The 26,761-nt window shown below is 46.3% G+C and overlaps 1 protein-coding gene across 1 annotated transcript; it reads right to left on the reverse strand.

The window, feature by feature from the left end:
- Positions 1 to 685: 685 nt before the first annotated feature.
- Positions 686 to 17,436, reverse strand: LOC104349227 (acyl-CoA 6-desaturase). The gene is made up of 12 exons (XM_009954701.2): positions 17,230 to 17,436; positions 11,312 to 11,422; positions 10,044 to 10,241; positions 9,486 to 9,587; positions 8,431 to 8,556; positions 6,126 to 6,186; positions 5,617 to 5,693; positions 5,350 to 5,447; positions 4,692 to 4,788; positions 3,122 to 3,201; positions 1,995 to 2,120; positions 686 to 737 (listed from the first exon to the last, which is right to left on the reverse strand). The coding sequence occupies exons 1-12, from the start codon at positions 17,434 to 17,436 to the stop codon at positions 686 to 688; spliced, it is 1,335 nt and encodes a 444-aa protein (XP_009953003.1).
- Positions 17,437 to 26,761: the final 9,325 nt, after the last annotated feature.

Raw genomic sequence — 26,761 nt, forward strand, 5'->3', positions numbered from 1 at the left:
TTTTACTAAAGTGATGCTATGATTAGAGAGAGAAAGGAGGGAGAGAAAGGAAGGAGCCCGAGACAGCGGGGCTCTGGGCAGGGCTGAAAGACCCATCACGGTACGGCAGCTGCCGGTCCCCGTGGGGTGCGATTCCTGCAGGCAGGGCCGACGGGCGTCGCAGCCCCCCTGAGCTCCCTGCTGCGATGGGCATCACGAGCCACGTTATTTTTCCCTTGATAACAAAATGAAACCGTGGGCTGAGCTCAAACATGGGAAAGAGGCGTAAACCGACTGGGCTGTCCTTGGATGGCAAACACTCACTGGAGCCTAACAACTCTTGCGTGTCTGTGAACCAGGGGCTTGCGTGGTTTGGGTAGAATTAGAGTGAATCTCGTGAAGAGAAGGCCAAGGCTGGCTATTCATGTCCCTTTTTTAAACACTCCTCTCCATCCTCTCCCAACCTTCTGTTTTGTGCAATACTGGCATCGCTTTTCATCCTCTGAAGAACATTTTAAATCTGTCTGGGTTAAACAGGTTGCCTGAGCCCGCACCAGGAGCAGTTGACAAGACAGAAAACTCCCCTCCAACCATGCAGGTAGATACAGACTGAAATCTGAGAGTAAAAGACACATGTGTGATTTTCCCCCCCCGCACACCCCCCCATCCCTCCCGGTCACTCACACCTCCCCATTAAGATGCATGTTCATTTATGGAGGTAAGCATCCAGCCATAGATCTCCAGATTCCTTGAGGGCCCTGTGGAAAGAAAACGAAGAGAAGTTAGTTTGGCATGTGAATCTTGCCTCTTGCCATTTTTTTTCCTACAAAGAAGCTTGTTACTGAACTTGAATAGGAATCCTTAGGACACCAAATGTCCTTCCCCAGTATGGCCGATATAGCAAGAAGAGTCAGAGTGAGCAAGAACCTCACTGTAGTCCCTCTGGCCCTGAATGAACAGCAGAGCAGAATTGCTTGGGCTCACCGCGTTGCACCTCTGAAGGCGTTTCCCCACTTCCCCCCCAGGCATTCTCACGCAGAATTTCCCATCTGCATCAGCTCCGCCAATATTACGGGGCAGATCTGAGCTGGGTTGGGCCCCAAAGCCCTCTGACAAACAGAAAGCAGGCTGGAGGCTGGAAATGGGAGATCCTTCTGTTGGGAGGGCAAGCAATTGCTGAGGTGGTTTCTGAGAACTCATGTAGGGACATGGGCTCTGTATGGTGGGATGCTGGGCACCACCCGCCCTGGGTCTCAGTGTTGCAGGTATTTTCCTGTGCTAACTGGCTAAGAGGACCAAAGGAGGTTTTGAAACAGTTTTCAGCCCTTCTGCATGGTGGGGCCAATCTGCTTTACTTTGCATTTGCTTAGAATGGTTTGTGAGTGGAGATCCCCGGCCTGCAGAATGCCTTCTCATGTTCCCTGTCATCAATTATTCCCCTTGGAGTAACTGAGACAGAAACGTTAACCCAGAGTCTGCCTGGCAAGGGCTGTTAGAACAGGCTTCAACTATGTCTGTGGGGAATAGCCCTTTGCTGCTGGCAGGGCTCAAATGGGAAAGAGCCTGGGCTGTAACCTGACTCGGTCCACTTTGATTCATCCCACTTCACAGCCTGAAGATACGCTGCCAGCTCCCGAAAGCAAGAGGCAACAGCTGACAGAATGGCGTTTAAAAAGGGTGTTATTCAAAAGGTCCCTATGAGATCAGGCCAGTACCCATCTACACGCTTTGATAGCCAGTGCTCTGGTTGTGGAAGCTGCTCTGGGGCACAGTTGCTTCTTCCCCCGTGATGCAGGGAAGCAGCTTCCCATCTGCTGTCACCTGGCGTTACTAGTGGAGCTCTGTTATTGCTGCTGTGGGTCAGCATTGCTGCGATCCGAAGATCATTAACCTGATGACAACATATTGACGTGGTAGTTCTGAAGGGTCTATAGTGACCTGAGTTCTCTGTACAGGAAAATGTGGGGTGGTCAATGTCACAATGAATGCTGCAGATGATACTAGAAGGACTTTACCCAATGATGTCTACGAATGCTTTTCCAAGAGGCTTCTCTTCGTATTGGACTCCGTACTTGGCACATAATGACTTCACCAAAGGTTTCACCTTCCAGAAATTGTGCCGTGGCATTGTTGGAAACAGGCTTGAATGGAGAAAGAGAAAACAAACCTGAGAAAACTCAAGAGACTAACCCCAAGGGATGGGCACCTCTATCTCCCTCCTCATAGGGGCTAATTATTAAAGCCTTCTCCTCAAGCTGCACAAGCAGACAAAAGAGAGAGAGAGATCCATGCTTTACAGTCCTCTGTTTCAAGGAGGCTTGTGAAAACCAAATGCATCGATTCTCCTGCCTCTCTGCCATGCCTCAAATCAAAGCTGTGTTCAGGAAGGACAACGAGAGCCCATTCATGCAAGAGAGGACACTACAAGTGCCACGTGAGGGAAGCAGGAGTGAGGAAACAGCCTCAGTCCACTGAGGTGGCTGCCCATTGCCTTCGGGCAATACTAATTGTTTCTTGCTAAATTGAATTCCCTGTGACCCCCTTTCCCACCTCTGGAAGCTCATGGAACAGAGAAGCAGGTAAGGAAGGATTTGGGATCACCTTGCCCTGTGCTCTTCAATGGAGATTTCCTAAGCTGACTTCCAAACCAGTCAGCTTGACCCTAAAAGCTCTTTTACATTTGGTGTTGTCACAGGGAACAGACTGTCCATATGGCCCTGGTTTTAGCATCTTTCCTGGAACCTGGTACCCAGGAGCGTACACGGTCCCACACAGCTGTCACATGCTATGAAACACTGAAGTGCTTGAGGGGAGAGGAAATTTCTGAAATAGATACCCAAGTTCAAGTAGTTAGCGTAGGATTTGAGTCCGTAGCCATTGTAACTGGCAGATTCGTACCGCTACCTCCTAATTAAACCCCAAATTAAAATTGTGAGAGTGAAAGCTGAAGTATTTGGTAGCAAGACAGAACGATGCCATCCCTGTAGGAGACTATGACCCCCAGTAATCTGGGACTCTCTTTCCTCAGCGTACGGTGGTGCTCCAGAGATTCTGCCCCATCCCACCCGTGTCCATTCCCGCCCCTCAAATCCAGTGTTCTGACAACCTGATGATGGCCAAATGATTGCGGGTCCATACTCACTGGTGCTCGATTTGAAAATTCAGGTGCCCGGTGAACCAGTCATTGAAAAAGGACTGCTCGACATTGCAAGTGGCTGCCACCTGTGACGGCAAGAAAGCAGCTGTGAAGAGTAGTGAAGTCCCACCCTAAAATCAAGAACGAAGCTCCTCTTGCCTGTGGCAGGGGCTGATGCAAGTCCTATGGCACTGCTGAGCTCTCAGAGTGCTGGGATAGCTGGTTGCAGCAAGGGGAGCTTTAATCCTCCTTCAGGGCTTGCTGTCAGCTGTTGTGCTGACCACATCGCCACGGGTTTGACCGGTGGTAAAGGGGATAATGTAAGGAGGCGGTTTGTGGACTTTTGGTGACGAGTCAGGTAGCAGTCCAAGTATAGACTCCTAAATCTCAGCCTCTCCCGTGGAAGATCAGATGGTTAACTACAGTCCTGAGGTGGAAAATGGGGGCGGAAAAATGCGTGGACACAGAAGACCCGCGCTCCCCATCTCATCCAGTTATTGCCTAATTTGCCTGGAGTGCAAGGTCTCAATATTCTGGGAATATTTCTTATCTACTTTTGCTATTAATGGCTGTAAAACTGGGTAGTCTTTCTTGAAATCTTCTTACATTCTGAACTGGATAAGCGGTGATTTCTACACAGTAACCATAGGAGATACACTCTCCTCACCCCCCCAGGATGCATCATAAAACCACATCAGTGTCAAAGATGCTTATCTGCCTCTATCATACACACAGTTGCTATCTGTCCCCCCAATCTCTCTTTCTTATAATCCCCCTCCCCAAATCTCTCACTCTCACAACCTTTCTCCATCTACAGATTCCAGTTGCGTAAAGTGCTTAAGCTAAAGCATAAGGTGAATATCTGAACACTCCCATGACTTCAGTGAATCTATTCACATGCTTAATTTAGAACAAATGCTTAGGTGCTTGCCTGAATAGTGCTTTTAGCACTTTATTTTTTTAGTGCTTTAGTGTTTTTAGCCAAGGGACAGAAATCGACTGTCAGACATTGAAAGCTCACCCTCAAGGCCCCATTAAAAACTACAAACACTGCTTATGCTAATTAACACGTGAGATGAGTACTTCTCTCAGCTCAGTTATACCAAATACATATGGCCAGTGTCAAGGTTGCTCTTGAGGTCTGAATAGGACTTGGACCACTGTAAATAGGAGGTATCCTTAAAAAAGGTGTAGAAAGCAGCTGGTTTTCATTCCAGTGCTTATTGCTGAAATAGGAACTTTAGAAACTCCTGAGCTTTGATTTGCATTGAGGCTCTTCTCTTTGCTCATATGTCGATGCCAAAATACAGCAGACAGGAAACCCAAATCATGCGTCTTGAACCTGATACTGCCTCAAATCTGAGGGAACCTTTTGATTGTCAAATTAATTACAGAAGTTTGGACTTCCATGTCTTGACTCAGCATTGCTGGCTCTGGGGAGAACATCTTTATGGGAGAGGTCGTGGACAGAGCCCATATACTAGTACCTGGGGATAGGGGTAACCCATCCACTCTTTGAGTAAATTTCTAATCCGTTTTGGAGCAAGTCAGGGGTATTCTTTCCCCTCCCAGTTACCTGAGAGCTAAGCCAGTCTCTGTGCTTCTCACAATTGATGTCCATGGGAATGTGATTCATCTGGGTGACCCACACAAACCAGTGACTTTCCAGAAACCTTCAAAAACAAACAGGCACAAAGCACGAAAATTTATATTGCAGATCGGGCTGTGAGGTAAACGGAGTGGGGTTTACAGGGAGCAGCAGGACAAGCAACTGTGAGGCAAGTATTTCTCTGAGGTACTGAAGTGAAAGCAGAGAGAATCACTTCTGTGATGAACTTCCCTTCTTTATACCTCTGGGACTAATGCAATTGTGATCAAATACAAGCAGGACGTCCTACTGGGCTGTCCCTCTCCCTCAGAAGTGGACCTATCTCTCATGCTACATTTGCCTTTTGCTAAATAAAGATGATCCAACTCCCTGAGAAAGTCTCGTAAGTCTCAACTCTTCATCAAGAAGATGCTGACCACCAGAACCAGCTCTGCTGTGGGGTGGTAGAACTGGGAGATGGTAAGAGGGAAGTGAAGGCGTGGGAATAGCCAAGCTAACACGCAGTGAGGTCAATGACTGCAGAGAACCGAAAGAGGGAAGGCCTGTGGGGCACAGCAGAGCGGAGACGTGGTTCACCTGGCACTGGAGGGAGGGGAGAGCAGCAGGGATGCCCTTTATCTCCTACCTGACGAAAGTGAGGAGAGACAGTGACCCCAGAAAGCCGTAGAATGGGACGTATGTGATGAAGTAGCGCATGTAGTAGCTGATGGCCCAGGCTAGGTCCTAGGGGAAGAGAGAAGACGTTAGGCATCACTTTGCTGGTGATGTTAGGGACGCTGGATAATTAATACAGCAAAGTGCAATCCCTGCCCACTGGCCTCCCTCCCTACTCAAGTGTGATTTCTTAGGAGCCAGCCGGACCCCATAAGGATTGAGGGAACGTTTCACTCACCGCCCAGAACCTGCGCTTGATCATGGTCGAGATGATTTGGATTTGGAAATACACAGGGATGAGCAGAGGTGGGAAGACTGCAAAGCAAAGGGAAATGTTTTGGCCACGTGTGACGTGAGTGAGCCAGTGATCTAGGACTGGTTCAAGGGAAAGTCTGCCTAGCACTGGTGAGAGAGGTGAGGTGCTGGTGTTGGGGGGTGGTTGCCCCAACTCAGCTTCACTTATTAAAGAGCGTTGACTGGCAACATGCATTTTTTTCCACGGAGCCTTTGACACAGAGGTTATTTCCCAGTCTCAGTTGTTTCCCTTGCTTTACACCACCATGCTGGCAATGTTCAAGATGCTTGGATATCACTGAGAATCTGATTTTGGGACCTGTACAGGAGATAGTGGTCCTGAGGAAGGGAAGGATGAGTTGAGACTTAAGGAGTTGCTCTGCTAACACAGTAGGGGCTGGAAAGGTCAACTGGCATTCAGGGAAAAAGGACTAGTGCAGGGCAGATACTCACTGAGGAAGAAGTACTCGTGCTGGTGGTTGTAAGGCAGGTACTTCAGCTTCTTCTTGCCATACTGCAGGACACAGAGGAGAAAGCTCAGGCTTGGATTATGACACTCACACGTAAGAGAAGTTTCTCTGCAATACTTCTTTATTTATCGACTGAAGAGTTTCGACTAAATTCCTACCACCAGGTAAAAAGTGTTTTGGTATGGTTACGTACCTTGACTTTGTAATTGTGCTAGGTGTAAATTCCTTTCTAAAGTCTTCTGGATTGATATTCAGATAATTTCTATCCACTTGAGAGCCTGAAGGCATTTTAATGCATTTCTCCACCTCCTGCCGTGCCTGTGGCTGTGATAAGAGCTGCTATCATCTCCATCATTACCCATATAAATGTGACAGGCATGAATTCTGACCTTTGGTAAGTCACCACACGGGATGCCAGTGCAAGCCAATGATCCTTGGGTAGTCTTCCACTCAAAGTGTCCCAACCATTGATCCTCCTTGACTTCTGCAGCCATCAGCCCCCATGAATTCCTGCCATTTGCCAGGTCTTGTAAAAACTTACTTTACCAGCAGTGGGAAAACTAGCGTGGTCCTTAGCTGTTACTACGGCAAGTCACACAGATGTGCTTAAATCTATAATGTCGTGACACTAGTTTGACATCCAAGTGCTAGGAAACAGAGCGTTGTCACTGAGAGCTGTTCTGTGCTGATTCCTGTATTGCTATGGTCCACCTACAGAGAGCAGATGCAGAGAAGTTTCTCCAAACACACATTCAGGCTGTGGGGTGTTGCATTTTCGCAGGAGCCCATTTCTTCTCAGAGAAAGAGGGAGCCAAGAGCACCCGGTCTCCTAACCTCATCTCTGTAGTGCAATACCTAGAGCTATAGATAAGTGTCTTTTTGAGCTCCAGGAGTGTTCACACAAGGAGCTAATGCATGGAGAACCTGGATTGCTGTGAACTTTCATTTTTGCTTCCAGCATAGCAACTTCCCAACGCAGGTAAGTCTTGTAGCATCAATTAATCAGCCACATCATTCACTCTGGTCTGAGCTCTGAAAGGCTGTGTGCTTAGCATCATCTGGAAAAGGATTATATACAAGTGTGAAAGAGTATTGGGACAGAGTGATGCTGGCCTAATATTTCAGATATTTTGTAGGAGGGAGATCCAGTGTTCCTTGTTGTCGTGAATTTTTACATTCTTAGTTTTTTCTTTAAGTGGTGGAGCCACAGTCTGCTTTTAAACCCAGTTAGCAAGCACACGATTTTCCAGTGGGTTGTACCCACACATTTAAGAGTGTGATACTACTTTACATCTAGATAATGGCTTTTTTATACCCCAGGAGAAGGCTTTTGTTTTAGTCATCTATAGGAGCCCTTCTGCCTCTTGAAAATTCTGTGTGTGCAAGACATTCTCCATACATGTCCATATAGTGGTACGTACGTCCCCTACAAGCGTCTGGAGTTACTTTCTCAGTTCTGTAAAAGCTGGCTGAGAAACCATTAACTTTTGATGTTGTATTCCTCTTGTTGTACTTGCTGCAGCTGTTTCTTTGTTCGTTTTCTTTGTTTGTTTTCTAAAGTAGAAATCATTGTTCCATTGCAAAAAAGACCAGGGATGGTACATGGTTTAAGTCCTTTGTGTAGGTTTTTATACAGTAGACATTAAATATTTTGGCTCTAGAAGGACAGATTGAATTAAAACCCCATAACATAGCCTGTCATTCCATGTGCAGCGTGTCAGTGCACAGCTAATGTAAGAAGGTGTTTTTTATGCAACCAATATCCCCTCAACTGCACAGCAAAGGCTTCAGTGGAGAGGACCTTGTCTGGGGCACTGCTGGACTGACTAATATTGGAAGGTATTTTATTTGGAAATGGAAGATCAGTTTTGAAATGTTCTTGATGAAGTACTGAGGAACACCATATTTTCCCCTCCTGTTGATACTTCAAGCCAGCAGGATGAAGCTGTCTTTAATGGCTTCCTACTTTCTTTCCAATCCCATCTTCATTGCTTTTCCCAAGCTACCCCAAAACACTTTCTCCTGTGGTCAGTATAGGAATTGGATAGGGAATTATATTGTCAGCCTGGCTCTTCAGCCCAAGGTTTGGGAGGGTGTGGTGGCCAAACTCAGGTCAGACAACACAGAGAGATGAGATCCTGGATGAAGCATTGCCTTGTTTAGGATTCCTGGAAATCTTGACTGTGTAAATCACGTCTACCAATACTAGCCGACTCCTGGTTTTGCACCAGCATTCTCTGAAGCCCTTTAGGACAATGGTTTTCCATGTTTTACCCACTTTGCCTTACCTCAACAGGCTGCGTATTTCCAAGGACAAAAATATGCAGCATGTTCACATCTGGGTCCTTCTGGAAGATATTGGGTTTGGCATGGTGTTGGAAGTGACGATGGTTCCACCAGTTTGCAGAGGCACCCTGGGCAGATACAAGAATAAGGAGTTCACCCATGGAAAACCACAGTTCTTCTAATGGTAAGATTACCCATTCATTCATATTACCTAAACCAGTGCAACCCAATTATGGCCAAAATGTTAATTGCTTTTGAAACAGCAATAAGCAGCAAGGGGCTAAGCTGTCAGTTGCTGTGAGACGGCTGGTTTCAGAGGGTTGGTTTGCCCTTGCTAAGGACCATCCCTATAGAAAGAACAGGGACTAAATACAGTCTGAGTTGTGTGTCACCATGTCTTCCCACATGTGAAGTTGTTATTAGTGGCTGAGTCATGGAACCATAGAACCATTTAGATTGGAAAAGACCTTTAAGATCATCGAGTCCAACCGTTAACCCAACACTACCAAGTCCACCACTAAACCCTTTTGCTGCTTTACCAATTATTACACTGCTTTCCCTCTACTGCCTGTGAGGAACCAGGCAAGACAAAGTGGCTTTGGGAGAATGGGCAAAACAATGTCCCACCCTCCGTAAGTTCCTACTGGAGCTGGATGCTGAAATGCCTGGACTGCCCTGGACCTTGCCCAGGACAGAAGTTCTGAAGGCATCTTGAACGGATGGGATGTAGCAGGATGGGGCATTTGAAAAACATTATACCTTAGTGGAGTGCACAGTGAAAATGTGACAGGATGTTAAAATAGGGTTTTATACAATTTAATGAGCTTTGTCTTCAGCTGCTATCAATTGGTGTGGTTCCACTGAAGCTTGTTGTTCTCCAACAGCTATGATTATGGTCTCTTATGTCTTCTGCACCACAGCTCCATGTGCAATGGGCACTAACTTCTCTATGCATCTGCTCCCTGGGGAAAGGCTTAGAGCTGCAGTTTCCTAATTTAACATAGTCAAACAGACTGCAGTTGCTTCCACAGTGCCCTGGATCCATAACATGCTTTACCTTCATGTGTCCAATGACAAACTTGTGGACGATGTGGTTCCAGGAAGACTTCTTAAAGACAGAGAGGTGTCCAAAATCATGTTGTAGCCACCCTGCCTGGATCTGGGATGAAGGGATATCAAGTAGTTAAGAAGCTGTTTGAAATCAGAGATAAGCACAAAAGGAAATGGAGATAGAAGGCAAGTTGTGTGTGTGAGGAAGAGAGGGAGTTAACTGAAGTGAGAAGATGAAGATTCCTGGTTTTGTTCTGGAGGGCAACAGAGAATCGTTCAGGTTGGAAGACCCTTAAGATCATCGAGTCCAACTGTAAACCTAACACTGCCAAGTCCACCAACATGTGGAAGGAAAGGCTAAAGACGTGAGAAAAATGCGAGAGCCACAATCAGCAGTGGGTAGGGGTGGCCAGAAGGCACCACAGTGGCAGGCATGTTGTGAGTATTTTTCACTGGTGTGACTGTTTTGCCCTGGTAATCAATCTAATATGAAAAGTTCAGTGCACGTTGGCCTTCACCCGAGTGATTGGCATAGCCAGTATGCTCGGAGCCTACTACTTCTCACCTGGGAAGTTGCAAGGATGCAGGCGAGGATGAGAGTTGAGATCCAGCCAGTACCAAAGTATGAAACCATTAACCAAGCCAAAACTTCCATTGCGATAACATGGCTCAACCAAAGAGAGAAGAACAAAGGATTTGCTCTGAACAAGTTCATGTCCTCTGCTGTCTTCCTCAGGGCCCGAAAATCCTCCACCAGCTGGGACTGCAAAACAGACATGCAAGACACAGTGTGCAGCTTATAGGTACGTCTGAATGAGCCTGAGGAAGGAAGGCTAAGTTCCACGCTAAGGACTCTGGCTGTTTCTTGCATTGGCTGGCTACTCCAGAAGGACCTGCCTCCATATTCACCCACATTCTGGCTTTTCACAGCACTTTCCTATGAATAAACATCGTGGCTGGTCTGAGCCCACGTCCTGACCTTTTGCACCTCGAGCTAGGAGAGTAATCCAAGCCTGCTGCTGTGAATCAGCGGCACTACCTGGCTCTGTTGAGAGTTACATCAGCTGATGACTCTCATCTGAATCAGCTTTACAAGTGTGAAAGGGGCAGCTGGGGAAGGAGATAATTCAGTCCTATTACTTATGCATAATTCCGGAGCTCTGATGATGAGCACCCAATGTCAGAGCACCCGTTGTCTATTTAATATGTGGGTCAGCTACTGTGCAGTCATTCGTGACGAGCATTCCTGGGTTAATGTGCCTTCGCATCGTCTCTTCTATTGTGAGTGACACAGATCTATCATAATCATGGCCAGTCACAAACAAGGGGACAGGATTGAGTTTCGGGGCAAGGGCTAGTCATGCCGTGCCCTGTGCCTGAATAATGAATGAATGGACAGTCTGGGAGGGATACAGAGCTGCCCCGAGGATGCAGAGTGGGTGGAAAAGGTACTTGCTGGGTTGCTGCTCCTTAGGACCAGTTACTGACATGAGATATCTAGTTCACCTCGCCTGTAGGTGCCTACTGCTCGTGCCGTGCATGGTACAAATGTGGCTGCTCTCCAGAGCTTTGCTGGTACTGGGCTCAGCAGTATAAACCAGTTTGAGTCTCAAAGAGATAATTCCTTGGGAGTAATCTGTCAAAGGGAGCTGCAGAGCAAACAGTGAAAGAGTGTCAAGTCTTGATGAGGTGGCGAGCAACTTGTTTGGAAGTCTTTTCAGACCTTTATGGTCTGCCTCCCTCTGACCTGCAGGACACCCAGAGAGGAAAAAAAACCAACCAAAAAGGTGGAACATACCCATCATAAACCCCAGCTCGGAGACAAATACTCACATTTTTACCTCGGTCCTGGCTAGGTTCCCCTGGAGCAAGCTCTCCAATAAGTAACGGCTTGAGAAACTTTTTCACCAAGGTGGGATTGATATGGAAGGCCTGGAATGCATCCTGGAGCGGAAAGATGAGTAACGATGTGAGATTCTGAAGTAAGCTGTTGCTTCCTACTCGTTGTGCCCTTCCCACCCACCGCCAGCACTGTCCTCTGCAGTTCTCCCCCCCACGTTACTGTGAAGGAGGGGGGGGCCAGGCTGACTTCCACCTCTGCCATCGCTGTTCAGTGCAGTACTTCTACTAGAGGCTGATGAATCTGCTTATCTAGTAGCAAGCGAATGGCGAGATCTGGGATGCCGTCTAGACATCTGGTGAATCACAGAATCATAGAATAGTTTGGGCTGGAAGGGACCTTTAAAGGTTAAAGGCACCTCAAGAAATTTTTTCTAAGCAACTAAATACCTAAATCCTGTTAATTCCTTTAGAAGGTAGGCAGAGAGGAATTTGTGCAAATCCCCACTAGGATATAAATACCCTTGGAAAGTCTGCTGTCGGAGGCAGTTCAAGAGAGGGGGTGACTGGGGTGACTAAATCTGGACGTGACTGCAGATACAAAACATATTACTGGATGTTTTGGCCAAACCTGTAGATCCGAGCACTAACACAGCTGAGGAAAAAGTGGTGACTCTTCAATTCAGAGGCTGCCTCCCTCTTTTTGTTCTGTAAGATGAGTAACTGAATGCTGCCTTAACTCTTCTTTATTCTAGAACCATACTCTAGATAAGCCTATCTCCATGCAAGTCCAAGTAAAATGTCTTAGAAAGGAACAAACCCAAAACCTCGGTTGTATGCCAGAACTTTAAGCAATTGCTTTAAAGTGCTTGTTATCAAACTTTGCAGTGGCGAGGACCCTGTTCAAAAAGGGACCTACGCCAAAACCCAACTTTATTCATTACTCTGAAATACACTAAGCAGTCTTGAAGAGATTCTAGTGACCAACACATGTGTTAAGGCTTCTTGTCGTTTCTACTGTGCTGTGGTATAGAGGTGATTGTCCCTGGAAGAAGCCCACTAATCTTTTGCGAGATTGCTTGTGTATTTTTTACCCAGCACATGCCTGGAATGTTGGGTGCTTTTTACTGAAGTCTCTCCAACATGGGATAGTAGACATAAATAGCTTATTAAGTTTCAGCAACAGAATCTAATGGAGGGATGAAACTCAATGTTGATGAAACTTGTGAAATGAATCCTATCCCATATAATCCTGAGGTTGCAAAAGCAGGGAGCACGGCTGGAGTATTATATATTTTCAATACTTGTGGAAGGAAAATGCCTTGTTTGTAGACTTTTTGATCCTGGCATTCTTGAGTTTGCCTGGCTCTTCTTTTTCTGGAATCCTTTCCCTTTCCACCTGTTTTTGTCTACTTACATCCCACAGATGCCTGATGGGAGCATATATTTGATGCATCTGCTGCTAATAGTGAGATCTCACATGGCACGGCTTGAATTTTAACCCCAAAGACAGCGGTAGGGACAGAAAGCTGACGAAGGTCAGAAACCCTTACTCTGCCCTTGCCCTTTTCTTACTGCACAGAACTGGAGTTAACTCTAGAAATTCACCTAGGGGAGCTGTAAAGACGTAGTTCCATGAAGTGCTAAGACTCGTCCAGAAAATAAGTCAGAAATAGAAGTCAGGAGTACCATGCATCAGCTTTTCCACCTTTGCCCCGTTGCCTAACAATAGCAGGGACCAACTAAAATCTCACTTCTGGCTCTAAACAGAAAGGGCAGTCTGGACAGTGGTCACTGTGTCCAGCTGACCCTTCTGGGAGCTGACCTCCATCAAAAGTCTAGCTCTGGTGGTCAAAAATACTGGCCAACAATTTTAGTCCCAAAGTCCACCAAAATCAATAGAAACTTTCACCCGATTCCAAGACTTTGGGTTGAGCTTTAAAACAATACTCTGCCCACAGAAGTTTTGCTGTGGGAGGCATGTAAGGGGGGGAGCATGAAAGCTGATCTGAGCCATTGAACTTGGGCTTAAAGAAATGATATACGAGAAGTTAGAGATGCGGCATTGGCAGGGGGGTGAGGGGAGAGGAGAGCTAGCTACAGGTGCAGGAGAGAAATAAAACTCTGTGGAATGATTTCAAGATTGTAAAAGACATAAAATGCCAGAGGCTATGGGGGAAGAAGTAAGGAGGGGAATGTCATTTCAATGGGGGAGGCAAACCAAAATGCCAGAAATGAAATCGAGGTGCACTTTTTCTGTAAAGCACCAGAATTTCCTAGTTACTCTCACCTCAGCTGTCATGCCAGTACCCAAACTACCCCCTTTTGCAACCAATTTCAGAGATAAAGTGATCCCTGTTACCACAGGGGGAAGTTTGGGTCACTTTGTCCAGGTCCACTCATGAGGACTGCATCACTGGCAAAACTTCGCCCAGCAGGGGCGTTTTGCCTGCGTGGGGTTAGCGGCTGGTGTTACTTCACTGGTGCCAACATGAGGGTAAAACTCGAGGGCCAGCAAAGCTGTTTCCAAAGCCCTGCGCTGCAGGCAGTTTAAGAGTTCCCCATGCAAAGAAATATGTCTTGAATCATCAGGTTCCTTCTCCGAGGAATTTAATTTGCTTTTATGGATACTTCACCCTCTCAGGTGTTACCCTCACAGCCCGCTTGAGGTTATGACATGCTGTCCTCTCCCTTCAGCAGAGGGGATGATACACTAAAGGACGGACTTGCCCAAGGTTACAACTGGTAGCAGAGCAGCCTTAAGCCTTTTTCACTAGTGCTCTAGTTATTGTAGTGTTTTCCACTTGCACCCACTGAAATGTTAAGTCTGGTTGTGAGTTTCCTTCCCTGGTACAATTTGCAGATGATGGGAAGGAGGAGTGAAGAGCGGAATGAGTGGGGAGGTGAATAGCTCACCGCACCTGCTGCAAGGTTTTGCAATTCTGGGGTGAAAAAAGGCAAAGAAGGGGAAAGAGGGAGAGGGTGAACGCAAAAGAAGCATTAAAGAATGTTGACTCAATATTATTTAAACTAAGGGGGGGGGAAATGTCTTTGGAGGTCTGATCAGGTACTGCCCCATCACCGTGCTGGAGATCTTGCTGATTTGTGTTGTATTAACTGTGAGGGTGACTCAGAACAGCAGCCTCTGCCTGACCACCTGGGAGGTATTTTTTCTACCCGAGGCTTCCCTGCCAGTAGCCTAGCTGTTTTCTGAACATGCTTATAAACGCTCTGTCATGACTTCTCCTGGGAGAGTTCTTCCTCTGCCTCTGAACTTAATAGCCTCCCTTCTTTCTGAGTGGGATGGAAAGTAAAGGTGGGAACTGGTCAGAAATGCAATCGTGCGTGTCAAAACACATGTTACTCAAAGACTTCACTGCTGTTGCAAGCCTATGCCATGAAGGAAATACTGGCAGCAGGAAAGTTTTCCCTTCCCTGAGAAGTAATACACATACAGGTCATTGGCATGTGGAGAGAACGGGCTTTTTCACTATAGCCTCCAAGCAGGAGGGAGAATAACATCTCCTGAGTGCTCTTACCATCCTCAGACAGAAAGCTACAGTGATGGAAGGATCACTTTTTTTATTAGCTCTATCTCATGCATCTCCTTTACTAGAGGTCCCAAACACAAGACACTTCCTGAATTTTGGAATCATCCTCAGTTCTGTGCTAGGTGAAACAAAAAGCAAAAGGCAAAAGATAGTCCCTGGGAAGTGCCACGTGATATTTACCCCTGACCTCCCAACTTTGTGGTCTAGTGGCCAAATAAGCTCAGTGTCTTATGGGAAGGGGGCAAGTGGGAATTATTCCAGCTGCTTTTGGTGAAAAAAAGCTTCGTATTGTTGAGGTATGAGCTGTTACCCGAGCATTTGAAGTGCCTAAATGAAGGAACGCTCAGTGCTGTTGGTACCTGTAGGGGAAATTCGTGCGTAAGCTAGCCTGGGCGCTCCTCACCTGGCTGGTGTGAGCTGAGCATGCTGAACAGCTCTCATGGAAGCTTCTCCCTTAGCTGAGCATCCTGAGATGAATCAGCTCACACGTCACCAAGCAGGGTATCTTTAGAGTAGCCCGGCATAGATGTGGGGTTCAGCGAGTGCGTCAGTGGGCAGCTTGTGGTAGATGGATACGCATGAGCCTCTGGAGGATTGGTCCAAGAGAAGTGGACAAGATGCTGAGGTCCCTTTGGTGCGTGTTTGCTGGACTGGAGGCCCTAACTAGGAGTGGTGCTAAGGAGAACCTGAGGAAGATGGAAGCCATGTACGAACTAGCAATGTAAACATGTTAAACTGATTTTTTTATCACTGCCTTTTCCTCCTAAACTCTTCCAGTTGTGATATCTTGCAATACAGAACGAAATTTGTTAGTTAAGCCTTGACAGGGTCAATGGGTCACCCTGATCGAGAGAGAGATTTTTTTGGCAGTAAACTGTTATTTACCACAGGCAAGCTGGAAACCAGGTGCCAATTCCGTTTTAGTGCTCAGTGTGGTGATGAACAATTTCAGAGCATTCTCACGACCATCGGGCGTGCTCCGAGTTCAGTGGGATGCAATGTACGCTGGGGAGGTGAGAGGACCAGCAGCGGTAAAATCACAAACCTGTGTTTCAGTCTCCCTTGTAAGGATCCGAGACAAATGCAATAGCAGATGCCTTTTGGTTTCTAGCAGAGATATTGGAGTTAAATTCTCGGGGACAGGAGTCAAACTCCTCCGGTTTCATTCAGCAGGCCAGTGTTCAAGCAGCTGAAAGTAAAACCTGGCCCATCTTTTTGAGGGAGAAAGCTATTCATTCAGAGGATTTATTGGAAAGGGACAGGAACACCAAAATGCATCTCAGGGCTTCAAGGAAAAGAAAATAACCACAGCCCACAGGCGAATGGGGACGGATGGAAAGGAAAGGTTAGTAATTCTTGCCAATTAATTCCGCCACACAAGGAGCCTCCTCCTCGCTAAGGTGTTAGGAGCCGTGGGAGACGAACAGTTAACGTTGCAGCTTGGTCTCTCCTGCCGCTTACCATGCACATATTCGGAAAAGCTCCGAGGGCGTTTAAATTTTATTAACTATGGGCTAATGCCCTGGGGAGAGAACATGCTCTCTGGATGCACCGCTGAAGAAGGTGGCTTTGAGGGAAAGTGCAGGCAACAACCTCTGCGGCAATTTGTTCCCTTTGCAAGGTTTTGTTTAGTTGGGTTTGTTTCGGGGTTTTGGTTTTGGTTGGTTTTTTTTGTTTGTTTGTCTGTTTTTTAAGTTGCTGAAACACGAGAGGTAGCTCAGCCCAGCTATGAGGTGCAGGAGCAGCTGTAGCAGCAGCAAATGGTTTCCTCGGGGTTTTTTTGCCTTTTCTGTAGAAACCTGTAACGAAATTCTCTAGAGCATTCTCTCCTGGGGAAAAAGCTAAAAAGCTCCTTGTTTTAAAGCCTCAAGCTCACCCTCCTCACAGAAGCAACTTTGAAACACAGACTGGCCTCTCGTTAACCCTTTCTTGTGCTTGGCTGCTGTGACTCTGCGTGTCCTAAGCTACACACTGAAGAGGGGAAGACTTGGGACACTTGGCTCATGAATTCCCGAGCTCCTGGCACAGCGCAAACAAGACACAAAGACAAAACAGCAGGACTGAAGCAGAGCCGAGCAACCTCTACCAACCACTCCTCCAGACGCTGCGAATTTGCCATGGCTCAAGGGAGCTGATCGCCAAGGAGTTGCATCAATTTGGACCAAGCTTTTCGCTCCTAAAAGCACCCGAAAAGAGACGAGCCGGGTGAGCAGCAGGCGAGAGAGAAAAGAGAGAGATGGGGAGAGGCAGGGAGGCAGGCAGGCGGCTGCCCAAAAGCTGGCTCACTTCTCGGGGAGCCCCAGGAAGGCAACGACCTGTCAGAGGCTGCTGCCGGTGCGGGGCTGGGCGGGGGGTCCTTACCGTGGCATCTTCTCCGGCGCAGTGGCTGATCACTCGTTGACCCCCCGGGTGTCTGCGTACCCAGTTGGTGACATTATAAACCTTTCGTTCTATCACCAGCCACTTGTCCGTCCTCAGGTTGTGCTTCTGGATCTCCTCCCAGGTGTAGAAGCGGATCTGCGGTTCCGGCTCCCCCGACTCCCCTCCTTTCTCCCCGCCTTTCCCCATGAGGCCACCGGTTTCTTTTGTCTTCTTGCCCAAAAGGGGGTTGGGGGGAACCTGGCCCTGCGCTGCTTAGGGATGCGCGGGAGGGGAAGAGCTTTTCCTGCGTGATTTCGCTCAGCTGGTCCCCTCTCCTCTCCCTTCGCCTTCGCTCATGTCCTCCCTGCTCTTTGTCTCGCTGCCCGGCCCTTGCGATCGCTCCGCTCCCTGGCTGGCTCGGAACTGCCCCCTAGGCTGGTCTCCCCCGCGCCGAAGCCCTTTCTCCTCGCACACAGCCCTGTTTTATGCGAGGCTCGGCCCCTTCCAACCCCCGCCAGCACCCTCCCCCCCCCCCCCCCCTCCAGCATCCTCCTCCCCCCTCCAGCATCCCCCCCCCCCCCCCCCCCCCCCAGCATCCTCCTCCATTCAGCACCGACGGGCCCCCCCGGATCAGCAGAGCTCCCGCACCAATCCCGGCGCTCCCGCCGCCCGGCCGGCCCCGGCCATTGGCCCGCCGCGATCTTGCGAAGCGCGGGGCCGGCGGCGGGCCAGGGCCGCGGGGCCCCCCCGCGCGGGGCCGCGGGACGGAGCGGGGCGCCCCCCGCCCCCTCCGCCGGCTGCTCGCGCCGGGGCCGGCTCCTGCTTTCCAACGGGGCCGGCTCCTGCTTTCCAACGGGGCCGGGCCTTTTTGTCCTCTGCTGCTTTTTTCCCCCTTTTTTAATTTCCCCCCCTTTTTTTCTTTTTTCCTTTTTTTTTTTTTCTTTTTTCCTTTTCTCTTTTTTTTTGTTCTTTTATCTTCTTTTTCTTTTTTTCTTTTTTATTTTTCTTATTTCCGTTTTCTTTTTCTTTTTCCTTTTTTCCTTCTTTTTCTTTTTCCTTTTTTAATTCTTTTTCCTTTTCTCCTTTTCTCTTTTTTGTTTCTTTTTCTTCTTCTTTTGCTTTGTTCTTTTTTCTTTTTTTTTTGTTTCCTTTTTTCTTCTTTTGCTTGTTCCTTTTTTCTTTCTTTTTTTGTTTCCTTTTTATTTTTTCCCTTTTTACTTTTTTTCTTCGTTTCCTTTTTATCTTTTTAATTTTTTCCCTTTTTCTTTTTTGTTCCCTTTCTTCTTTTATTTTTTTCTTTCCTTTTGTTTTTTTTTTTGCTTCCTTTTTTCTTTTTCCTTTTTTCTTTTTTTTTTATTTCCTTCTTTTTTCTATTTTTTTTTCTTTTTTTTTTCCTTTTTCATAGAATCATAGAAACATAGAATCATTGGGTTGGAATAGACCTGTAAGATCATCAAGTCCAACCGTTGACCTAATACCACCATGCCCACTAAACCACGTCTACAAGTGCTACATCTACACGGTTTTTGAACACTTCCAGGGATGGTGACTCCACCACTTCCCTGGGCAGCCTGTTCCGGGGCTTGACAGCCCTTTCAGTGAAGAAAAGTTTATCTTTTTTTCCTTTTTTATTTTTTTAAGTTTTGTTCTTTTTTTTTCTGTTTCCTTTTTTTCCTTTTTTTTTTTTTTCTTCAGAATTGTCATCCTTCTTCCTAGTGTTGGGCTTAAAAGGCCAATGGCATCCTGGGGTGTACTAGAAGGGCTGTGCTCAGCAGGTTGAGAGAGGTTCTCCTCCCTCTCTGCTCTGCCCTGGTGAGACCCCATCTGGAATAGTGTGTCCAGTTTTGGGCCCCTCCATTCAAGAAGGACAGGGAACTGCTGGAAAGAGTCCAGTGCAGAGCCACAAAGGTGATGGAGGGGCTGGAACATCTCCCTCATGATGAAAGGCTGAGGGAGCTGGGTCTCTTGAGCTTGGAGAAGAGGAGACTGAGAGGTGACCTCATCAATGGTTATAAATACGTAAAGGGCAAGTGTAAGGAGGATGGAGCCGGGCTCTTCTCGGTGATGGCCAGTGACAGGACAAGGGGCAACGGGTGCAAGCTGGAGCACAGAGGGTTCCACATTAACATAAGGAAAAACTTTTTCCCTGTGAGGGTGGCAGAGCCTTGGAACAGGCTGCCCAGAGAGGGTGTGGAGTCTCCTTCTCTGGAGACATTGAAAACCCGCCTGGATGCATTCCTGTGTGACCTGCTTTAGGTGGTTCTGCTCTGGCAGAGGGTGTTGGACTAGATGATGTTTCAAGGTCCTTTCCAACCCCTGACATCCTGTGATTCTGTGATTTTGGTATTCTGCCTGAAATCAGCATTGTTTTGCTCTGTTTAAATAGCACACCAAATTGCACAGAGACATTCATTCTATTTAAAACTTACTTATTTAAGCTAAATGACTAGTAAGTATTCCTTAACACTGGAGAAGATGAAGGCTCTGGGGCGACCTTGTAGCGGCCTTCCAGTACCTAAGGGGGGCCTACAAGAAAGCTGGAGAGGGACTTTTTTTCAAGGGCATGTAGTGATAGGACAAGCGGGTAATGGCTTTAAACTGAAAGAAGGTAGATTTAGATTAGATATTAGGAAGAAGTTCTTCACTGTGAGGGTGGTGGGACACTGGAAGAGGTTGCCCAGAGAAGTGGTGGCTGCCCCCTCCCTGGCAGCGTTCAAGGCCAGGTTGGATGGAGCTTGAAGCAACCTGGTCTAGTGGAAGGTGTCCCTGCCCACGGCAGGAGAGGTGGACTTGATGGCTTTAAAGTCCCTTCCAACGCAACCCATTCTATGACTATGATTGTGTTTTGTCATGCTGAGTTACCGACTCAATGGCTGTTAGACTTCACTTTTGACACATGAAGCACCATTTGACTAGCAGGGTCAGCTAGAGATCTCTGGCTTAGGCCAATGCTTTCATGAACAGGTGGGGCAGTGCCATGTTCTTCACACATAATAAAGTAATCCCTGTCATCAGGTTATGCAAGGTGTTGTGGTGCAAGGGCAAAACCAACCAAAAGGCATTTTCACTGGTGTCCTTCTCATGTCTGAAAGTGTTTGGCCACTCTCTAGGGCAAGGCAGTTGTGACACACAGCTTTCCTGGTGATAGATATCCTTTCTTGTGACCATTTTGCATTAATCAGTGGAAGGCTTATTAATCCTTTCTGTAGAGACACTGCCTGATTCTAAGCAGATTTCATATACAAAGATTTGAGGGTGCAGACTGTGCTCCCTAAGTTACACCATTCTGTTGCATGATCAAATCCTAGGATTGGAGCAACACTTGCTCCCAATAGCTCAGCCCTTTGTCTCGTCTTTCAAAAGCACTGTGTTCTGACCTGGTCTGGAAAAGCGGGGGAAGCAACCCACATGGTTAACCATCAAACGTCTTAATTCACAGTGCTCATTTGCTCTCTAGCCAACTAGTATATCTTGTTGTGGAAGAAAAGAGCTTATGCATGGGATAAGACACGACCCAACTCCTTCAGTGAAAGCAAGAGGTGCCTCCAGTCCTGGTGCTGTTGCGCTTCTGTCCAGTCCCAGCCACAGTTTAGGGGAGGCAGAGGTGAGGGTGCTCTGGTTTTGCCTGCTGCCACCAGCCTGAAGGAGCTGACAACAGTGAAAAAATGGAATGTCTTGCTCCTCTTCTTTTCACCACCCACAGGCAATGGGAACGGAGGTCAAAGTGGAAGAACATTCGCCACTTCCATACATACCGGTGAGAATCGCTTTGTAGCAAGGCACGCTACGGGTTTCCTCTGTTTCTGCCTGGTCTTACTGGCGCACAAGGACTTAAGCCTATTCAACAGTCTTTTCCTGGGGTAAAGTCAGAAATGAAAGGAATGTTTTCCTAAGACTTGCTAGTTTTATTTAGTTTGGTTCAAAATAGACCTCTGACAAGGATAATAATAAATGTCAGCAGGACGCAACCTTAAGGTGGACCTGAAGCTCATTGCTTGTGATGAAAGGTTTACCATGACACTTGTTTTGTTGGGTTCTTTGAATTTCAGGATTTTAATCCTGTAGGTGTGCCTGTATAGCATGTTGGATACTTCAACCTTTGCAATGCTCAGGGCGTTCCCTCTGTAGCCTGCCTTCCCCTTGTAACCACACACCTGGAGGGTCCTGCCCTGGTGCCTTTACTGTGGTATCCAAGTGCCCTTATCCTCAGGGCCTTGTACAGAGGCGTTCTGATGTGGTTTTCTGTCTGTTCTGTCTGGATTCTCCTAAAAATTTATTACAATGGGTAAACAAATCATCTCTTCTTACCCTATTCTTTTACCCTTTGCCTCGTCGCTTTTAGTTTATAACTGGCTAATATAGTAGGCAAATAATTTACATACAGCCAATAAATAGTACTTGTATGTTACATGTGCATGGAGCATGCAACTCCTGCACCTCATCAGGTGTGCTCCAGTCAGTGCCAACACCATCTCAGGCAGGAGCAACCAGTAATGAGTTTAAGTGGGTTTTGGTGAAAACTGTATCCTTACTATCGGAAAGCTGCTCTGTGGATGCCCTGCTCCACTGGAGAGGATATCCAGAAGAGGACAGTTGTCTGGAATTGCTTCTGTTCCTGGCTGGCCACCAGGAAGGTGAACAAAGACCCAGCAGCATCTCTTGCTCTGTTGCTTCTGAAGAGGAAAATCACATACAACTGTAAATTCATGAATGCCAACGATTTTCCAGTTAATAGCAGCTGAAGATCTGGTCTTCTAGTTTCTGTGACTGTGTTGAGAGGGACAGGAGCTCTGCTTTGAGCCAGGAGGTTATACTGTAGCCCTCCAGATTCCTTTGACAACTATATTACTTTATAATTTCATATAGAAGAAGATTGCAAAGCTGAAGAACGCAGAGATGTCTGAGAAGGTGGTGAGGGCCACCAGGCAACACAGAGAAAGGAATAAGAAAACATGCTACGGTTGATTATTTTAGGATGCATTTCTTCAAGCTTCACTAATGATATTTTACTGTTAGAAAGCAGGGGGGATCCACTGCAAAGCTGAATTTTCTGAATGAAAATTAATTTGCAAACCCGAGAAATATTTTCACTTGTTCGGTGTCCTAATTGAAGGTTGTGTCCTCTATGTCCACAGCGAGATTCCAGGCCATGACTTCTTTTGACTTGCAGAGATAACTACAAGCAGAGATATTATTGGTAACTAAAGTATTATCTGATGGTCATAGTCCATCAGGTGACAGCTCCACAAAAGGAATGTATTAGTGTCACTGTAACTGGTGGTTATTTTGCATACAACAAGCTTTATCTGTCAGTCCATGGAAGTTCATACTTCAGAGCTGATGGCTTTAAGCAGGGCTGGCTCCATAGGCAAACACTGGGCTCAAATGGTGTATTTGCCTAAGCAACTCGTCCCTCCTGAGGACTGAACTGGTAAGGAGGTGGGTACATTTTGGAACGGGCTCTTACACCTGTTAGATGGACACAGATGTAAAGTCTGCACACAGAACTCCTCATCTGGCTATTTCACATGGATAATTGTGTAATAACTTAATGACAAGTCATTGAAAGTTGCCTATCGAACCCCCCCCCCCAGCAGTACCCTCTTGCAGCACAGCCTGTAACACTGTCAAGGCTTTATGCGGCACTTGCTCTAGGTTTCATTTGGCTTCTGGGGCACAAACCAGCCCGGCAATGAGAGGAGAACAGACTCTCTTCTGTGGCCAAGTAGGTGAAAGGCTGCATTTGTTGCACGGTGTAGCTTTAATGGCACAAAGAGCTTGTGTAAGGGACACAGAAGCCCTGAGTTTAATAGGGTGGGGGGGGGCAAAAAAGAGGTGAGAAACACGACAGGAAAGAAAGCACAGAAAAGGGGATACAGAGAAGTGCAAAGCAGAAGAGTTTTTGTAGAGGCACACTTAGAAGGGGTATGTCTGCTCTTCAGGGTAATGTGGAGATACGTAAGCTAATGCATAAGTGAAGGACATCTTGCTGGGTTAGTCTGGAATGGGGAAAAAGCAGGGCAAATTGGTAGTTCAAGTATCTTTACGCTGCGTCACGCATTGACTTGTTAATGTAAAAGAAACCGAGACCCTGAGGAAAGTGTTTTTAAAAGGCAGTAGAAATCACAACTTTGTGTTTGTCATCTCATCCCTTTATTGAGTTCTATGTAGAAGCTGGTAAGGTCAGTCAAGATTCTTTCAATCTGCCTTTTAGAAAGGATTCGAGTCTCCATTACTACCTGGAGGACGACTGTGACAGCAGCACCCAGCCTGGCACCAGCACATGGAAACACACTGCAGCTGAGCAGTGGTCACGGATGAGGGGAAAAACCTTTTTCCCCAGTTTAAAAAAAACATGAGATCCATCACAGGCCACTTGGTAAGGCCGGACGGCTCCGTGGCACGAGGTGGGACAAGGAGGCAGCAGGAGAGAGCAGTGAGCAAGGGGTGCGTGGGAGGGACATGGAGCAGGGATGTGAAGGGGAAAAAGGGGATGGACTAAGGCAGAAAGAGGGAACTGAGGATATTGGGAGGAAAATAGAGTGAAGATCAGATTTAGCTGCATCTTTAGACTTTTAGTTACCCTGCCAAGGAAAAGTACGTGTAAGGACAGAAAGGAGCCCAGGCTTTCCCTCCCTTTCACTAGAAGAAAAGGCCAAGGAGCTCTGGTCTTGGGTTGAGCTGGGTGAATAACAAATTAAAACATAGAGGGGAAATAACTAAATGACATCCTGACTGGGCTGGGGAAAGGGGTGCTGGAGCATGGAGCCTGAGGTGAGGGAACCCAATGGTTAGGTAGGGATGCTGTTGTAGCATCGCTTTGATAGCAAAAGTAAACTTTTCCTCCCTTCCTTAAGGGCAGACACAAACTCCTCCTTCTTTCTATCTCTCCCCTGAAACAAATTTCTAGTGCTTGAGAAGCAATCGGGTAATGGCTCCGAGGAGGAAACATCCTTGCCCGTCACCATATAGAACAGATGGGTGCATGAAGGATGATATGATTCTGCACCAGAGGAACCCGATTCAAGCAGAAAAACACCAAGATGCTGAAGTAAAGAGCAGTAATTTATCCAGAAGTAAGTAATAACTGCTGTGTATTTCACTGAATGAAGACAGGATCCTTGGCTTGGGCTTTCAGGATGGAGTATTATTCCCCTGAACAATGAAAAAACAATAATCAGTTCCATGAGGATATCATGGTTCTTTAAAAGAAGAAACTGCACCTTCTTTGGGCATCTGGAAACTTCTTGAAACAAGGAAAACTCCATTTGCTTTTTTCAAGAGGAGGGATTTCCTCACGTTAATATTTAAAAATGGGATCCCAGGCTACAATAAAATATCTTGACCTCATTTCTATCTGGGATGTAGCTTGGGAATAGTGCTTCCATTTTCAAAATGATTTAGGCATCTTAAAACTAGCTTGTTCTTAGGTCAATATGAAGCCCTCAGGAAGGTTGGCTTGTTGGTAATACTGTTTCTGAGAGACAGTGCTCCCAGGTCAGAGTTTAAATGTCCCTTACTAATACATCTAGCCCTGTAGAGAGGAAATACCAGAACCAATACATCTCCTCATTGCCTTGTGTTCTTCTGCCAGCCACCAAGAAAGTTTTTTAAGAGCAGATATTTATACAGCACTTTGTAAAACAGGGCTGTGACCCAGGCTTTTAGGTATTAAAATATGAAATGGATAAACAATAATTAGAGAGTGATAGTTTCATACCAAAATTAAGAGTCCCTTACCTCCTGCTGCGTTTCCACATCAGTCCTGGCAGAACTATTTTATTGCCAGCCGGGTCCTTGAGATTCCTCATTGGACAAAACGTTGTTTGTGTAAATGTATTTGTTAACTTGGCTGTTTAGTTACAGTTGCGTGAAGCCTGGGGATGTGGGAGTTTCGGGATGAAACACGTGCCTAGAATACGCAACGTTAAACTGCAAGGAACACCCCAGAAAGATTTACACTGTTGATTAACATGTTCTGAGTCTATCTGCAATTTTTTAGATTACAAAAAGAAAAAATTAAAATCAGGAAATTACTTGCTTATGGAGTGGAAGCATCCCTGAGAGAGGAAATACCAGAACCAATTGATTTTTAGTCTAGGAGACCTGTAAACCAAAACCCAATACATATTTTCGAAGTCAAAACCAGACAAATTAAACTTTTAAGGCTCGCAATTTTAATAGTTAAGCAGAATACGTGCTAAGAATATGAATGCATTCTCTTCAAATCAAGGCTATATGCTTTTCTGAAGGACAGGTTTTAATTAAATGCTGGTCACCGTAGTAAATAAATGATTTTCTGTTCTTTATCATATAGATCATTAGATCATTAAAAGCCCCCTGACCTTTAAAAATCTGTGAAAAAGAAGAAACGTGAATGTCTAGAGTCACTGTGAAATCTTTTTATTTCCATTGCATTTGAGCGTAACTTTAATCAGAAAAAAGTCTATTGGACAATACAGGTATTGATTTTTTTTTTTTCAGATATTCTGTATAGTATTGGTCATTTTGCTTCCTCTGCTCTGTTAATAGCTCATGATCACGTGCTACTAGAGTTGACGAATTAAGTTGATATATTTAAAACGAACACAAAATGCTATCAAAGATGTGTTCGACATTTTTTTTCACTCTGACATATTCCAGCATCTTGAGTTGGTGACATTTTTTCCCGTCATGGGACAGTAGCTGGAAGCTGATTAACTTTACAAGGCAGCCAACCAACAAACAAACAGAAATTCCCATTGTCCTGCCATCGCTGGCATGGACTTCACATTCTGCAGTGGATTTTGGGTTGGCTGTGTGGGATTATCAGGGTTAGGGCACAAACAGGTCTGGATGCCAAGAAAGCAGAGTACGTAATCACGCTTGTTTAGTTGAGAAAGTAGCAGACATTGCAAGTACCAGTCAGGACAAGAATAAGGAGAGAAAGGCTCTGTTCTTAACACTGCCTTGTCAGGGTAATCTCAATTGTAATAACTTGTACTCAAAAGTGCATCCTACTGATGTTGTCCCGTTATCATCGGATTCTTTCCTTTTCTCTCAACTAGATTTTGCTTTCAAATGTGAAAAACTCTAAACAATTACTGCCTTACTCCCTCGGTTACTAATATTAATTTACATCTTCTGGAGGACAAAAAGATACGCTTATTTTTACCTCAGCAACCCCATCCCGTATGTATAGTGATTCCTGGTTGCTTTTTCCGGCAAGATGCAAACTCCTCCCAAATCACAATCTTCCTCTGGTAGTCTGCACTCTAATACAGCCATTCGTTCCCTCTGTCATGCATAATTTTTGCCTCTAAATTTTAACAGTCTGTTGTTAGGACAGAGTACCAGAGTAAATACTCCATGCAGTTAAAAAGGGCTGAAGAAACGCTGTTTACGTCCAAAACCAAGAATTTATTGTCGGTGTAAAGCATTAGCAATCCAAACGAATAGTTTGACTAGGAGAGGTTTCTAGTATCTACCCCTTCTTCTGGTGTTACACCAATCCTTCCAATGCCCTCTCCCAAGCCTGGTGCGGGAGCGGTGT

Source organism: Leptosomus discolor, chromosome 12 (genome assembly GCF_034619465.1).
Source record: "Leptosomus discolor isolate bLepDis1 chromosome 12, bLepDis1.hap2, whole genome shotgun sequence".
In the NCBI taxonomy this organism is placed as follows: Eukaryota; Metazoa; Chordata; class Aves; order Leptosomiformes; family Leptosomidae; genus Leptosomus; species Leptosomus discolor.

What these genes read in the sequence shown, in the direction of transcription:
- LOC104349227 (XM_009954701.2), bottom strand. Translation starts at nt 17,436, where the DNA reads ATGGGGAAAGGCGGGGAGAAAGGAGGGGAGTCGGGGGAGCCGGAACCG. An exon ending in GAAATACGCAGCCTGTTGAG is followed by an intron (nt 6,187 to 8,430) that starts GTAAGGCAAAGT and finishes TGTGTCCTGCAG; the next exon opens with TATGGCAAGAAGAAGCTGAA. An exon ending in GCATTCGTAGACATCATTGG is followed by an intron (nt 738 to 1,994) that starts GTAAAGTCCTTC and finishes TTCTTTCCACAG; the next exon opens with GGCCCTCAAGGAATCTGGAG.